Here is a 17,852-nt window from a genome sequence, read left to right as displayed (position 1 = left end):
TTTCTTTTCTGCCTATTTAATGGTGTTTCCTCAAGCTCTCCAGACCAGATGTTCTGTGCTGTATCAGAACCATAGGCAATTTAACAGCTTTATAGCCTCCCCCCTCCCCAAACACTCACAGTTTGCCATATCTGGCAGACTTGCATATAGTTTCCAGCTGAGAAGTAAATGTAACGTCCTGAGTATCTGTCAGAAAAAATACTAATGAATACGATCAATCTTATGAGCTGCCCCAAAATTGTTTCAGTATGTTAACAATTGGATTACAGTAAAGAACAAGTTGTTAAAGTCTACTTATATTGGCTGGAAACATTGCATCATCAGACCTTGATGAATTTTCCACTTGTTTCAGTCTATTTTGGTTTTCATTTTATCACCGATTGCTAAAAGTTTTACTGTGTTAAGTTTCAGACAACATGAATGTTAACACAGCTTTTATTCTCATGTTGGCATGCTTCAGCCATTATCATGCCACAAGTGTTAAGCTTCTTTGTCCTAGGAATGTAACAGTTTGTTTAGAAAATTTCCCCCTAAATTCAGAAGAGGATGTCAAGACAAAACTAATTTTTTTGTACTCCAGGTACACTGTCATGCATGAAGCAGCAGGGCAACTTGATCTGAATGAGCTTATTGTTACTCTGAAATTGCTTCGTTGTTGTTGTTGGATGAAATGTACTTTAATGAATATTTTAATTTACTGCATAATGACTGGAGGAAAGAAATCTTTATTTAAATGGGGTAGCTCTTACATAACTTCTGTGCATAGTTCATATGAAATAAAAGAAAATGTGACTTAGAACTTTAATGGGGAAATAATGGGAGTAGAATGGGTCTAGATCCCGCTGTGTTGTCCAAGTTGAGTTTATTAATTAGCTTCACTATGTACAGTTGGATGTATTTTACATTTCAGTACAATAGGATTACTTCTGCTATAGTGTCTTTTCTGTGTTAGTAGTTGGTTGGTTTTTGTTAAAATAGGAATACTTAGTTAATTTCCTCCTGTTTGACATTCAGATATTATTAAGAAAAAAGTCAGTCTGGGCTTAGTAATGATATGCTTCCTCCATTTTTAATTATAGATCCTATTAAGACTGCCCAAGGGTCTTTGTCACTAAAGGCATATAGGCTGACTCCCAAACTGATGGAAGTTTGTAAAGAAAAAGACTTCTCTCCAGAAGCGTAAGTAGCCTGAAAGAATGTTTTGCTGGGTTATGTGGGAGGCAGAAGGGTACATGTGATGATGAAATACTGTTTTTTAAAATCCCATGTAACAGTGAGTATTGAGGAAACTGTATATATATGGGTAGCAATAGTCATGCACTGATACAGTGGGTCTGAGAAGGCAGAAAACTTTCTTTGAGCATCTAAATAAGGGTCCAAGTGGTGGAACTTGAATTGATTTTGGAGATGGCCGGCGGGCTGGCTTTAAGGGCAACACTGAGGATGGCTGTATCTGGGAACAGAGTCAAAAATATAAAAAAAGAAACAGTGAAGGGGAAATAGCTGGTCTGTCTTTACACTCTTTTTTTCCAGAAGGAAAATTGAACAGGTATTCTGGAATAGCTGTTTTTCTGTATTTATTCAAAATTAACTCCCCTGTGTAGACACAATATGGAAGGAAAGTAGGATAATTACTCTGTTTCAAAAGATTAGCCACTTGTAATACCTGCTGGCCTTAGCTGTCATCTTTTTTTCTCAAACAGCTTGGTGTTACACGTAGAAAAACAAAAACAATTATTAAACTTTCTTCATTGAGGAAAAATTGAATAATTTCTAAACATTTCCATGGTGAACAAGCAATTCTGTGCTTACTTGGGGGAGAAGGAGAGGGAGACCACAACAAATAATCAGACAAAGAACCAAACCAAAGAAGTTAAGGATTTATTTCCTTAGAAAATTAGAGCTCATGGTTTGATTTCCAGATTTTATGAATGGTATTACTGTCTACTTTATTATAAAGCAGCAACATGTATGTTTCTCTGTATATTGTAAAAAAAACAAAACAAAACAACACCAAAAAACAAAACCCCAAACTAACAAAAAACCCCTCTAAGATGGAACCTTAGATTTTTATAAACACCATGGAATACAAGTATTCCAAAACACACTATTTTGTCAATCTAACTTTTGGTCAGTAAAAATTGTAATTATTCAGATATTGGAGAAATTGTTTTTCATTTTAGTAGTTATGATTTTAAAGGCATTTCAGTGTCATGAGGTAACTATACACTTCACTTTAAGATACACTGATGGCAGGGAAATCAGTAAGGTGTTTTGGAATGGGCAGAGTTAATCCTGTCAGTACAATCTTTTGCTGGAGGCTTTTTATGTAAGTACTGTACTAGCAAGCAAAGCGGCTGCTTGACTTCTGAGAGTTTTTCTTAAGGCACCTTTTCCTGGTCTTTGTAAAAGTGAGGTTTTGCCATGCAAATGCTCTCTCACAGAAACCTGACTCTTGTTTGATTGTGGAACTATGAAAATCAAGAATTTTACCGGGTTGCCAATTGTTGTTGGAGCAACAATTCATCAAAAAGAACAAAAGTCACTGCTTACATCAATAAATATTTTAAAACTTTTTTTTTTTCAGCTTGAAAAAAGCTAATATTGCATATGAAAACATGTTTGAAGAAGTGCCCATTGTAATTAAGAATTCATACCTGATCAATGTGATGTTATGGGAACTGGAAAAGAAATCCGCAGTAGCCGATAGACATGAATTGCTCAGTCTGGCTAGCAGGTAAGTACTTGTTACAGTAATGGATGTATTTTTATTCACTTTCCCAAACCACAGTTTAACACCTTGGGTGAAATCCCAGTCTCATTACAGTTCATGGAAGCTTTGCCTTGGCTTTTAATGGGGTTAAGACTTTACCCTTCATGTTCTTTCACTGAAGGAAAAACTGCATGGTAAAACTATAACATTAGATTCAAGGAATAAATTCAGTCTGTAATCTGCATATACCTGTACTGTCTGAAGTGTAAACTTTTCAGTAGTATATATTTCTTCAAGAAAATACCAGCATTCTGAAAATTCAGGTAAATAGTTCTGGAAATAAGAAATTGTTTTATTAAATATTTCTTAAATAATTCTGTAAATTATTTTTTAAAAATTCATCATATTTGTTCTACTTTAACAGCAAGTTGAATTTGAAAATAAAATTAAATTATAACCCTCTGAGAAGCTGGCAGAATGCTCAGACCTATTGTCATGGCAGCCAGCTTTCATGATATCAGAAATCATTTAAGAGTTTCTAGAATTATCTTACAACTTTATCTAAGAATAACTCCTTGTTCTAGTAACACTTTGCCTTGAAAACACATTTGTGATACCAAACCAGCCATGACCTCTACCAGTACGATCAGAAATTTGGTGATGGTTAAATCTTAGACAACACAGTCAGGTTAAAGGGATTATTTTGGGGTGGTCCAAAATAACCAGGTACACAAAATAATACAGTATCTTGTTCCATGTGGAAACTGGGATGTTTTTGCTAACAGTTTTTTTGGGCGTAACACTATTTGTATGTGGAGGTACTGGCTGCCAAGCTTCTGATCTCTTCTGACTTTTATAACCAAGTTAGCTCAATACTAGTGGCCTCTTTTCCTTCTTCCTTGCTACACACACCACCCCCTTCACCTCCCCCCAGCATGTAAGGCAGCTGTTAATTGATCCATATTGCTAGTGGTCTATATGTTGCTTGAGTTAGCAGAAATTTTCTATTTGCTTTACTTGAGATTATGTGCATGTATTGAGGGTTCAAATAGCTTTTAGAGAAGTATGTCAAGAGAGAACAGGTAGAAGATTGAACACTGCCAGGGAATTCACAACTATTGCAAGACATATTTAGTAATTTGTCCAGTAAAGTTGTGAATTTAAACCTTGGAACTACCAAAGAGGAGAATATTTGCCAAGGTGTGAAGTCCATTGGACTTTGCAGGCTTCCTATCAGACTCTTGGTTAAGGATTACAAAGCTTTTACCATCTGAGGGAGAGAGTGGACACTAGATGATGGTGATTCTTCATGTGTGAAAAGGAGGACCGTGCTGAAGATACAGGAGGTTTCCAGATGACCTGACAGCATTGTCCTGGATTGTTTTTATGGGCTTAGTGCTTTAAAAAGGGTTGGGATTGCCCAGCACCCTGGTTCCTAGCACAAGCTGATACTACCCATGGGAGACAATTCTGGAAATTGAAATTAATTTGAACAGATCGCAAACCACAGCTGAAGTTTTTCATCAGCTTTACATCTTATGCAGTTGTCCTGGCTGGGCCAGGATAGAGCTAATTTTCTGTCTTGTAATTTTGCTTTCAGCTAAGTCTCTTGTAAGTAGCTGTACTTGCTGAAATTAACAGCAAGTTTCTCAGACAGTGTCTGCTTCTAGGACTGATAATGCTCAATGTTTATAGTTACAGCTAGAGACTGGTGTGCAGAGCCAAGGACACTGCTCGGTTCTGGGGAACATCCTGTGCTATGGGAAGAGAAAAGGAGTAGGGAGGTCACACCTGCAACCCTCTTTTAGGAAGGAGAAGACAAAATAAATGACCAAAATTGACCAGAGTATTCCATCCCATACATGTAATAGTGTAAATTTGAGGGGTCACAAGGGTCAAGCCCCTTCCCCTTCCTTTGGCCTTCTCTTCACCCTTTGCTCTTCCCTTTGGCCCTTCTTTGCCTGTTCCTTTTTGCTTCAGCATCCTGGGAGGGTTCCATTCATTTATCTGCCTGTGGTCCTGATCCATGCCAGCCTGAATCTGTGTGCTCCTGCCTCCAGCTCCCTATTGCTGCTGACTCCAGGAGTCCAGCCTGAACTTTCCCAGGGCTGCCCTGCATAATTGTGACCTGACCATTACTGGGGGAAAGGGGGGAGGAATGTGGTATTGTTTTTCTGTACATTTATACATATTTTATAATTTTTCCTTTTATCATTACTGTTTAATTAAAGCTGTGTAGTTTAGTTTCCAACCCATAAGTCTTTCTCCCTTATTCTCATTTCTTTATCAGGGAGGGGGATTAATAGAGAGAATCTGTCATTAAGTAACTGCCAGCCCAGCATTAAACCGTGACAGCAGTAGCTGTTCATACCACTGCCCTGACTCAGGATAAAAGATAAAAAATGTCCAGATTAATTTCCTTTCTGGAATGATGCTGTTAATAGCCTGGTGCAAGACAGGCTTTTCTCATAATGGGATGAGAAGTGAACAAGAAAAACAGGAGCCCGAAAGAAAACTTCATCATTTGTGTTTAGGAGTCTTTCATAACAAAAAAAAAGGGACATTTTTTTTTCTTGGTGAATCAGTTTCTTTTCAGTGAGTGTTCCCTTGGAGCAGGGCAGCACTGATCTTGACAACAACACAGGTGGAACTGGATTCTTGATAAACCAGGTTAAAAGTGCCATTCAAATTAAGTGTTTTTCTTTGAATGTACCCAGTTACTATCCTAATTTCAAGCAATTTCTTGAGCTATATGAAGTTTAGAATATCCCACTAATGGGGAATTAATTCAACATATTAATCAGTTTTCAGAGGTATTTCTGAGTTATGTCTCTTGAACTTACTTTCCTGGCAGCATTCCTTTGGCTCACCTGGTCTTTTTGAGGAATTTTGAGGAATGCTTAGTTTGGTTTCAAAGAGAGAAAATTTTGCAAATTACCTCAACGGATTTATTTGGAGGTTTTTATATGTGTCTTTTTGAAAAAATAATCGATAGGTGTTTTTAGTTACCAAACAGGTTACAGTCACTATAACTGTATAACTTTGCAGCTGGCAAATTAAAACATTTTAAAGCTCATTTATTCAAGGTAGAGTGAATTATACTGCCTGCTAAAATATTTAAGTGGTTTTTACTTGTATTTAACTATGAAGATGTCTCTGTCAAAGAATAGGTTGCCTGAAGAGGGGGGGTTCAAATCTCCACTGTTCCAGAGTTTTATTTCCACTTTGCATTTCTTTATTATTGGTGCCCGCACTTTCCTATTGTAGACTTAGTTGGCAGTAACTTTAAGCCAACTTTTTTTTCTTTTTTCTTTTTTTCTCTTAGGTTTTAGCGTTGGTTGGGCTTTTTGGTTTGGTTTGGTTTTTTTGTCCTTTGGGAGCATCCCTGAGTCTTTGTTTAATCTTCTGAAGCAATGGTTTTGGCAGTGAAATTATTTACCCATAGTTCTCTGGAGAGTTTGTTTCATTGAGATTCTCACATGTGCAGCCACCCACCTTGTCTGAGTTTCAAGTTGTACCTATTGAAGGTACTTTGTCTTCACCTTTCTCCTTTTAAAGTACACTTGTGATAATTGTATAGTTTACTTTTGGGGGCATACATTTTTGTTTCCCCTTCTCTTGTGAAATCTGGATTGACTAGAATATTCTGGGGAAAGAATTTAAAGTCAGAATGGCACCAGGCTAGCAAGTAATAGCAAGTAAAGGCCTTTTGCTCAAACTGCTATCCTACTGCTACCCTTAAGGACCAAAATGTCTTGAAGACCTTGGAGTACTGCCAGCCTTTTGATAGAGACTCAAGAATTAAAACCCTGTCAGATAATGTTCCAGATCTTTAGAGAAATAATTACAACCAACTTTCCCATTCTCATCCATCTCTTTCCTATTCCACTGATGATCTAGTTTAAATTAAAAAAATCTTTTTTGTGGTCTAGCTTCATAATAGGGTTGTTCTATAATATCTCAATTTGTCTCAAGCAATTTTTCTAATAGTGTGCGTCAGTAGAAGCAAACATGTGCTGAACATTTACTGCAGTTACATCTACTTGGCAGATAGATTTTTCAGACATCAGATGCAGTATTTTTGCAGAAGTGACATAAGGAGGGTTACTCTGGCTTTTGAAAACAATGTTAACCTTTACACATTGTACTGTTTATTCAGAAATCTCAATGTGCTTAACGGATTATTAAGATAATTATGAAAATCTCTAATTTGCAGATGGGGGAAGCTGACACAGAGAGGGTAAATGTGTTGCCCAAAGGCACACATCAAAGTCTGAGCAGAAAAGGGAATGGAGCTCAAGATTCCTGACCTACATATCTCGTTCAGCCAAAATCCTCTTAAAAAGAGCACAGGTTGAACTTGGGCTGAAATGCTGAGATGTAAACAAGTTCTGCTAAGCAGTGGGAATGTTTCTTGGAAAATTTAATCAAAAAGATGTGCATTTCCCAGCAGTACCTCTCTAATCCACCCAAAGCTGTTCCCACCAGGAGGAGAAATGCTACACAGGGTGGCATCTTTCCCAAAAAACAGTGACTCTGAGAGGGACCTCAGTAGATCTGATGCAAAGTGGAATAATCAAGCAGCAGATAGAGCGTTTTCATACGCTTCTTCTTGCTGCTTTTTGTTCTCATCTTCCTTAGCCAGAGTGCAAGCAAAGTGAAATTAATGACAGGGTCCATTTATGGCAATTGTAGGCTAGCTCAGGGGAGTTTGGATACATCTGGCTTTGGAATTGTCACACCCAAAATTTAGGTGCCTGAGTACAGCACGGTGATTGAGGTGTCAGAGGCTGAGTGCCTCTGTTCCCTCTGGGGCCAGCACAGGCAGGTGGGCTTCTCCAAAGCTGCAAGCTAAGGCCCGTGAGCTGTGTGTAGAAACAGTTAAAACTGGAACTAATGAAGCTGAGAACTGTGTGAATCACTGCCTCTCTTTGAAGATTTGATGTCTGACTCAAGGTTGCATTTTGGGTATTTTAGATCCTTAGCAAGTGTGTGTCTGGAGTCCTTTCCTGTTTAAAGATGCTGAAGTAAATGTGGGCTTCATGTGTAGTTCTCTGTTATGAATCCTACAGAAGGAGAGCCAGCTGGAGGTTCCAGCCCCCAGCTGCTCGCATCATTTCTCCCCACTACCCCATTTCATCTCTACACCCCTCCCACCCTCAGATTTTTATTCCCTCATCTGTTTCAGAGTATGGCTGTACAAATAGCTGTATGGAATAGTCTGATGGAAAAAACTCAGGCTCCCACTCTTCCCTTCTAGCTTTCCCTCAGTCTCACTAAAAAAAATTAAAAAGAAACCCTAACAGAGAGGGTTTTGCATTTGCAGTAGGCTATTTCACTGGAAGAGTTTGAAGTGTGCCCACGCAAACAGCTGAAACCATACAGCTGAGAGTGCTGTAATCCTTGGGCAAAGAGGGAGGGAGAGGGAGGGAGAGGCAGGAAGATGCTGATGCTGGAACCTCTTAAACTGGCTTTGCTGGCAACAGCAAACTGTGCCTTTGCTCTACATTAAATATACCTGCAAAGGGAGGCTCTGGTGGTGCAAGCATTCCCTCAGGAAGAAGGAGGCTTCCATTTGGGTCTCAGCCTGATCTGTATCCTAACAGGATGCCCTTGTTTAGGGAGTGATACCTGCTGAGTTTGAGTATAGTTGTTGCTTTCCCCTTCTCTGGATGTTAGACCATAAGACTGCCAAAACATGAGGTAAACCAGTGGGAAGAACAAGACAGACTATTGTCTGCAGGTTAGGCTACTTTGTTCACAGGTTTCTACCTCTTATCTTCAGGATTACTTGACCTTTGTATTTGATAATTGTTAAACAAGGAATCAGAGGTCATCCATGTGTCAAGGACTTGGTTGTGTATCTGTTCTTTAGGGTGAAGGATTATACCCCATCAGTATAAGGCTGTTACCACAAAAATGCACAGTGTGAGCAATTACTTTGCAGACTATGCTTTCCAGTCTTCTGTGGGGTTTTTTTGTTTGTTTTTTGTTTGTTTGGGTTTTTGGTTTTTTATTTGTGATTGGTTTTGGTTTTTCTTTTTCCAAGCAGATTTTGTCTGTTTCTCTTTGATTGTTTGTGTTTGTCCTTTTCTTGGCATTCTTGATTATGTCATCCAAGTTGAACTTAAGTCTTAAATGATGAATTTCTGGAAGCTTTACAGATGACCAGGTATAGGTGAAAAACAAATCTGATGAAGGATTGCTCTCACATTAGATTATTTCTTCATTAAGTATGTAAGAATCCACATGACACATTTTTTACTGTCCTAACTGCTAAAGAAGCTCCATTCATCTTTTTTCCCCTTTTTAAAATCTATTTTTCTCCCCAAAAAGAACACAGTCTCCAGGTATGGACTTCCTGATGCTTACTGATTAGATATTCTGCAGCAGATATTTTTGTCCCTCAAGGATTCTCTGGTACCTGAGGTGTGGTTATCTCTTGATGTAGTCTTAGGGTACAGCTATGTCTTAAATGCAAGGCTGTGCTCAGGTCATCAACACTGCATGATTTTAGACCCAACTTGTTTCAGATGAAACTAAACTGAAAATAGGTTTAAGAGGATACCTGCTGTGCTTCAGTCACTAATGGATTTTCAGATCACTGGACCACATCAGAACTAGTGATAAGAAACCCCCCTGAAACACATGTGGCATGAACTTTGGTTTCTCAGCACCAGCTGTTTTGCTTTATAAATCTGTTCCTGTTGGTCTATGCTACTTGCTAATCTAAATGTAAACTCAATTTAATTGACTCTTCAGCTGAATCAGCTGACTGAAATGCATCCATTGAAAACAGTTTCTTTATTACTGATGCCCTCAGAACAACAACAAATTCAAGTACTGAGCTATGTTGTCTGCATTTGACTGTTAGTCTTGTGGGAAAGCAAGTCTCGATGGGGCTGTAAGCAGCATTTACTCACACCCCCTTTAAAAAAAAATGTTTTCTTTTTTTCGTTGCATTGATGCATGGAGGGTATGTAGGGACCTAGCAGTGTGATCTTTGAGATCAGCTGTAGGGGAGTGCACAAGGTAAAGAGCCTAAGAGAACCTTTGGGTTAAGTAAGTGTATGATGAGTCTTTTGGGCTGGAACAATGCAATTTCACTTCCTAAATCTCACTAGAATTAATTTCATCTGAATAAAACCTGCTTAAGTATTGTATATATACATATTTACAAATTATTTCCTGCTGGTCTTTCTGATTTTTGTAAGACATGGAGCAAAAAAGGGCATGTAATGTGAGCACTGAGGAAGAAGAAACTGGTCCTGTATTTGCAGCATACTTATCACTTCATGTCTCAGTTCACATCTGTTTAAGTTATCTGGTTTTAGCTTTTTGTTTCCCTGGCAATGAGAGCAAACACTATATTACTGCAACTTCTAATAGAACTCTCTGTTTCTGGATTCTTCTGTACTAAGCTGCTCCCAAAGAGATTCACATAAAATCATTCTTTGTTACCAGTTATATTTCATATAGACTCTATCTGTAAAATAACTGTGTGTTCCTCATGTCCATTTACTCTACAAGGCTATTAGTGGATATTTACATAGGCATTTCTGATAATATCCAATTCTGCCACTAACTATGTATAATATAAACGCTATAAAAAAATAAAAATATGCACATCCCTAGCCATGGCAATATTCCACTGTTTTAAATATCATGGGCTTGAAATGCCTAACAAAAAAACCCGTAAGATGTTTAAAAATAATTATTATAGTGGCACCTTTCTTGCTGCTGTGTAGCAGCATCTGCCCCTGTACACATCTGAGATTTAAAACTTTGGCTTATAAATAAATTTTGGTCTGAAGTTACTGATACAGCCTTTTGTTGAGTGAGCAGGCAGCTCAGGTAGTGAAATAGGTGTCCTGGTACTTGGAGATGTGGGTTTAGCTACATTCTCAGGAAGTATCCTCTTGTGCCGTAAGTACTTTACCAGCTTGTCTCCAGCTACGAGTTCTATGGATTTGGGGAATAATTTACACTTAAAAAGGAACATTCATGGTATTTTCTATGTGGTTCCCTTTTCACTTTATGCCTCTGTCTTCCAGTTAGTTTCCTCAGTTCATAGGCTGTAGAACACTGGGAATGCATTGTAAAAGACAGAATCCTGGGTAGCATGAAGATGCAGTGACTGAAGGATATGATTCTGACACAGAAGTGCACCAAACTTTTTGTAAAAAAGAAACTTTCATGAATAGGAGTGGATTTCGGTTGAGGAGGAGAAGGATGGAGTCTAGCTTATTGAGTCATTGGTCTTCAGCCAGGTAGGAGTGGGTCAGGCTTAGATCAGAGCCAGAATACTGACTTCTGATCTACAGGATCAGTAGAGAGCAGTAAGTGTCCTTCTTTTACTGTACTACCCTGTAAACACAATTTTGGATGAATACTGTCTCCATGGGCACCAATCTAAAAACTTCCAAAACTTTTAACTTGGAACCTATACCTTAAGTTGAACGTTCCTGCAAAATACTGAATCCATTGCTAAAAATGGTTACAATAAAAGTTGTTTAACAGACTGGCTTTGTCTGGCCAAGGGAGTAGATTGCATAACTGGAACTGGACGCACCCAGCCTCACCGCTTCCATGTTGCCTATGGTATGGAATGTGGAGCTGGCTGGACAGGACACAACACTACTTCTCAACAGCAAAGATCAAGTGATATCTCCTGAGCTGCCAGGAGTGGTTTGATAGATAGACTGCTTAATGAGATGGAGTTCTGAAGAATATTTGCCTCTGCAGAGGGATAGTTGAATTTCCTTGAAAAAGCTAGCAGCAGCTTGAAACCAAACTCCTGGAATATTGTTGGGGATTACATGTCATCAAAGTATCAGACTTTTTCTTTGAAACATTTCACCTGCATCTGTAGATTCATTTGTATATTCACCCAAGACATTGTTTTTTTTTCATAACTATGAGGTTCTCTGTGAAGACCAAAACACTTAAGTATGCAGTGTGGCAAAGATGCTAAAGGAGGTGCCATGTAAGCCATCATCAAATAAAGATATGAACAATGATAATCAGGAACATAAAAATTTACAAACTGTGCCATAAGTGCAGAAATGGTGGTCAAGTCACTTGAAATGAATTTTAAATTTTAATTTTTTTAAAAAGAAGTTCAGTCTTTCATGGATGTTTCTTTTATTTCAGTAATCACCTAGGGAAGAGTCTGCAGCTGCTAATGGACAGAGTGGATGAGATGAGCCAAGACATTGTTAAATACAATACTTACCTGAGGAATGTAAGCAAACAGCAGCAGCAGAAACACCAGGTTGGTAACATGGGGAGCCTGAATGAGAGGATTTTTTTCCACAAAATGTGGTTTGGGTTATATCAAAGACAGATCAACTTGAAGCTAAGCAAGTGAAAATTCTTACAGAAATGTATCCATTAAGTAGATTCATAAAATGTGCTAATCAGTGGGGAATTATCAAATGAATTCACTTGTGCTGATACGTAGCATGGATTCATCTTTGTTTGGCATTCTACATGTTTGCTAGTGATTTATGATAAAGCAAAAAAACTGATAAATATGCTGTGGACACAGGGATTAGAGGTTTAGTAAATTAAATGAAAGCTGAAAGTACAACTGAACTGTTCCAAAACAAACCGTGTTTTAATACCATCACATATAGTCATGCATCTAGAAATAAAGAAACAGAGTCCACATTTGAAATACATATTTAAAATGGCATTTTTAGTTATGTTTTGTGTTAGTAGATAGTGAATACTGATCAGGTGATACTGACTTTAATTCCTAATGCCAAAGGGTCTTCTTTAAAATCCAAAATAATCTGATTAGAGAATGCAGAGTGTGGAAACTGGCTCTCAGGGGGCTTTGCCTGAGCAAAGGGTTTGAACAAAGTGACCTCCAGAGATCCCTTCCATCCTCAACCGTTCTGCAGTTTGGAGATGGTATTACTTTATTTCTGTAACTGCATTTGATAAAGAAGTACTGTGTCTAATTATAGAAGAATGCTGGTAAATTGCAAAAAAACACTTTGGGAACGATCTAACAGCCTGGAAAGCAGATCGTAGTGAATGCAATTCACTTCACGTGATAAATTAAGTTAAGGAGTGGCTTGCTTACTCAAGAAGTACCTGCATGAAGAATAAATTTAAACTCTTAATCTATCAGACAGAGGTATGACAAGATTCAGTATCAGCCAACTGAAAATGGGCCAGGCCACTTTAGAGATAAAATATTGCAGGCATAGCTACACAAAGTAGCTAATTATTAAAAAGAGTGCCTGTGGTTCATGTGAAGTGCTTTGTTACTGACTATTTTAAAATCAAAATTGGTATTTTTCACTTAAGTAAAGTGTAGCTTGAACAGAGAGTACTTCAGGGAAGCAGCTCATCATCTGGTCTCTCCTGGCTTTGTAATTCCTGGAGACATAGAAGCTTCATGCATGTTATCTTCAGAAAATTTATTTTCCTTTGCTGCCAATTTGAATAGAAAGATGGCATCTTCTTCAAAGGTTTTTGTTAATAATGAGGGGGTCTGTTTATTTTGAAAAGCAGAGCAAAGTAGGTTCCATGGTGCCTCATTTAATTTCTTTACTAACTATAGCTGCCTTAGTAGTGGCTCATTGTAGCATAGTTAGTGGTCTTAACTTCATTTTTAAAATGGAGCATTTGTGATTAAGAGCAATTCTTTTCAATAGAGAATAATAGGCAGACTGCTGAGAAGTGAATGGAGTAATGCAAAGAAAGAAGAAACTACATGCAATTCACATACAAATATGGGCATTTAAGATTTTATTTTTAACATTGCCCAAAAACATGGATTTGTCACTACTACTGGAAAAAAAATTACTTCATTTGAGTATGCCACCAAGTATGAACTGTTTTCAGACTCTTATGCACAGATACATTTAAGTAAGTGAGAAAAAACACCCTGTACTTTCTGGTCTGTTTATTTTAAAGATTTCTTCTGTGTTGAATATGAAATCTTCAATAGACAAGCCTTACAGCTAATTCCTGGCTGTCATACTGACATACAGTATGAAATCTCACATATGTGTTTTTGAATGTATGCATTACTGCAAGAAAAAATGTTTTATCTCATAGCTGAAGAAATGGTCTTCCTTAATTTTTATGTCTCAGTAATCTATATAGCAAAAGGAAGCACTGAAAACAAATCCAATGTTTTTTAATGGCAGAATAATTTCTAGAAACTGCTACTCTAATAACCCACAAAGAGATGGCATAAAAATCATAGAATATCTAAATAACTGGAATGGAGAAATGAACCATTATGCTTGTTTCAGCCACTACTTTGTTCTCATTTTAGTTAATATTTTTTTGCCTTAAAATACCTTGTTTAATCTCTTCCCCTCTCACAATATTGCTTTGAATTTTAACTTGCATAAAATTGAGTATTTCTGAGTTGTATAACTATTTGAGTTAATGACTTCTCATACCTACACATTCCATCCTTGATTTCCTTTTTTGCTTGGGGAAATAGAGGCTTTTATCTAGATGATGTGTTCTTTCCATTAGATATTGTGTTTACCTCGACTTAAAAAAAAGAAAAATTAACTGTATCACCTCAATACCAGTGAATTTTCTAGTACCTACAAGGTGCCAGCTGCTGGAGGGAAGGGGGATTGCCTATTACTAGTGAATTGAAATAAGCTGTGAATTGCATTTGCATTACTTGAAATCAACTGAATTGCATTGTATAAGTATATTTTTTAAAGCATACTTGCTGGTTAGGTAGAATATCTGAAAAGAAAACCTTTCCATTGCTTTGGATGTCCTGTTGTTTTCAGTTTCTGTTTCTTTATTTTCAGTACCAGCAGAGACGGCAGCAGGAAAACATTCAGCGTCAGAGCCGGGGAGAAGCCCCTCTTCCTGAGGAGGACATCAATAAACTTTTTAAACCACCACAGCCCCCTCCAAGAATGGAGTCACTCCTTATTGCAGGTAACATTCTAGCAGCCTCTTTAACTCTTTTTTTGCAAAGGAGTGTTTCCTTAAGGAAAAAGTGCAGTTCCTACCTTGGAAAGCAACTTAATTTTTCTTTACCTTTGCCAGTATGGTGTGATATTTTTGCACTGGTAGTATTCCACATACTGTGCTTTCTTTGGTTGAAGGCAATGGGTTTAACCTGGGATCCACAGCCCTAGTACTGTCTGCAGTATGGAGGTGGTGGGAAAATAAGGAATAGAAATAACCTTGTTGCTAGTAGGCAGTCCATGTCTCTTTTAGAATATGAGCTTACACACGTGGAAGTATTTTAAACAATCTAGGGAAGTAATGGAGCTGTTACTGATATGGACATGGTACTGATAAAATACTGATATGGTATTTTTCTGAAAGCAAGCCACTGGGATTGAACTGGAATAATTTTTTTCATCTCTATGGCCAGAGTTATGGGGAGACTATCCCCATCTCCTTGCACCCCAAGGTGAATTAGAATATAAATGGTAACAAAGCATAGGTGGTTTGGGTCATGTTATTCAGTTTTCTGGTATGCTGCACTATGTATCCAGAGTTTGTTACAAAAAGTAGTGTGTGTCCTGTTCCTCCTGGAAGGGCATAAATACCTGGAACCTCACAATGGTAACAGAGAGCACAAAGCCTAGGTGCTGTGGTAAGCATCTAGGTGTACCTAAATGCCAAATTAAATTTGGAAAATTTAATGAGAAAGGAAAATGTTTAATAGCAGGTTTTTTGGATGTTAGCTATCAGCTTGTTTTGCACTAAGGGAAAATTAAACTGAGGGCCTGGTGCCTTAGTGTATAGAAAAGAATGATTTGACATCTAGAAAGAAAGAAGAAGTTAATTTGAACTACTACTTAAATTTTGGAGTGTCTAAGAGATTATTGTTTAAATATTAATATTTTTCTTACTGCTAGTAAGTACTGCTTTTAGAGGAAATAATGTTCTTGATTTATTATTCCTTCCAGAGCCTTTAAAAGAAATTATTAGTCTCACAGTCTTTACCAGTTAATGAATCCTAGCAGTATTTAAGTATTTAAACTTCCAGCATTAGCATAGCTTAAAACTGCAGTAGAATCGTGTATGTGTGTACATCTGTGTTATATGTGGAATAAATCATCCCTTATAAGAGAGGATTGAAGACTCTTATACTTAAAGGGAAAACAAGTTTTCAGCCAGAGCACTCTGTTTGTTATTTTACCACAGTCAGAGGAAGAGTTGAAAGCATCCACTTCAACTTAAATGAAGTAAAGTTTGTGGAACAAAACTTAGCTCTTTTGTCTCTGAGGCATTTAAAAACTTTTAAAACAGAGCATTAAATTGATAGTTTATAGGCCTTCTAAACAGTCTTAATTTTGATTAAACTGTCTTCATGTTTTGCTGTTCCTAGCTAACAAAGGAAATAACTTTTAGCAGTACTTACACAAATATGTTTTGATGGGCACATTTGATTTGTAAAGCACTGACAAATCTTCATGCCCTGATGATTTCTGAAAGAGCTAATAAAGCAAAATACTAGGTGGAAAAAGTGGCTAGCAAAATATGAAAAAGGTGTCCCACAATATTCAGTCTGCTACTGGAAAATATTACAAATATTTTAACAGGGACAGCAGATGCATAAGAACAGAACTGAACTTGTAATATTTTTAGGCAACTAAATTGAACGATTAATGTGATTATCATTCAGTACAGCAGCAAGAATTTTTCATTCTTTTTATTGTCATAAAACTTTTCAGAAATTTTACATAATAGAATTATAGGAAAATTAAGGGGGGTTGAGTATACCAGTTCACTCATTCTGCTCATTTAGTTTCCTCTTACCAAATCTGTTGGTGAATACTGAAAATGTAATTCCTAAGTGTAGTCAAGCTGTTTGGTTGCTTCTCGGAATAAATCCTGAATGATTCACACACAGTTGGCTTTTTAAAAAGTACATTCTAGAATGTCTTTCTGAATTTTAAAACTGACAAGGGTTTACTCTCTTTTTCCTATTGACAGGTCAAATTAATACCTACTGCCAGAATATCAAGGAGTTTAATGCACAGAACCTGGGCAAGCTCTTCATGGCTCAGGCTCTCCAAGATTACAACAACTGAAGAAACTTTGATGTAGCCCTCATCAGAAAAAGTTACTTACAATTTTATGCTGTTCATGATCCTCTTGAAAATTTAGTACATTGGGGAAAAAATCTTGTAAAGCAGTCACCTTGGATTGTGTAGAATTCTCCTGTAAGAAAAATAAAAATTAAATTTTAATGATATTTTAGTATTTCTTTATTTGTTGGCAGTATTAGACTGGAATTTTCTGTGGTCAATCAAGTTTTCTGAATGCTTGGCAATTATTTGTGTTTAGTCATAGCAAATAATACAGGTTTTATTTAACTTAGCATCATCGAATCACTGAATTATTTCAATGGGAAGGGACCTTAAAGATCATCTACTTCCAAACCCCCTGCTTGATCAGGGACACTTACCACTAGACCAGGCTGCTCAAAGCCCCATCCAACCTGGTCTTGAACACTTCCAGGGAGGGGGCATCCATAACCTTACTGGGCAACATGTTCCTTTATCTCACCACCCTCACACTAAAGAATTTCTTCCTAATGTCTAACCTGACTCTACCCTGTTCCAGCTTAAAACTATTACCCCTTGTCCTGTCACTACACAGCCTTGTGAAAAATCCCTCCCCACCTTTTCTGTAGGTCCTCTTCTGATTCTGGAAGGCTGCTATAGGGTCTCCCTGGAGCCTCCTCTTCTCCAAGCTGAACAACCCCAATTTTCTCAGCCTGTCTTCTTAGGAGAGGTGCTCCAGCCCTGTGATCATCTTCATGGCCCCCTCTGGTGTTGCTTCAACAGCTCTGTGGCCTTCTGTTGGAGACCCCAGATCTGGACATAGTATTCCAGGTGGGGTCTTATGGCAGTGGAGTAGAGAGGGTAGAAGTACCTCCCTTGACCTGCTTGCCATGCTTCTTTTCATGCAGCCCAGGACATGGTTGACTTTCTGGGATGCAAATAAACATTGCTGACTCATATTGAGCTTCTCATCAACCAACACTGCCAAGTCCTCTCAAGGCTGTTCTCAGTCCATTCTCTGCTCAACCTGTATTTGTGCTTGGGATTGCCCTTACCCACGTGCAGGACTTGGCCTTGTTGAACTTCATGTGGTTGGCATAGGCCAACTTCTCAAG

The 17,852-nt window shown here is 37.8% G+C and overlaps 1 protein-coding gene across 1 annotated transcript in view; it reads left to right on the top strand.

Annotated features, from left to right (window-relative positions):
• EIF3H (eukaryotic translation initiation factor 3 subunit H) overlaps window positions 1-16,925 on the top strand; it is an 88,856-nt gene extending 71,931 nt beyond the window's left edge. The window contains exons 4-8 of the mRNA XM_071738239.1: window positions 1,080-1,179; window positions 2,588-2,737; window positions 11,867-11,987; window positions 14,515-14,647; window positions 16,664-16,925. Coding sequence (XP_071594340.1) covers window positions 1,080-1,179; window positions 2,588-2,737; window positions 11,867-11,987; window positions 14,515-14,647; window positions 16,664-16,761 — 602 coding nt within the window. The 3' untranslated portion in view covers window positions 16,762-16,925. The remainder of the gene's footprint in view (window positions 1-1,079; window positions 1,180-2,587; window positions 2,738-11,866; window positions 11,988-14,514; window positions 14,648-16,663) is intronic.
• The last annotated feature ends 927 nt before the right edge of the window (window positions 16,926-17,852 follow it).

The sequence above is a fragment of the Heliangelus exortis genome, chromosome 2 (assembly GCF_036169615.1).
Source record: "Heliangelus exortis chromosome 2, bHelExo1.hap1, whole genome shotgun sequence".
Taxonomy (NCBI): domain Eukaryota; kingdom Metazoa; phylum Chordata; class Aves; order Apodiformes; family Trochilidae; genus Heliangelus; species Heliangelus exortis.
This window is presented reverse-complemented; position numbering and strand designations above follow the sequence as displayed.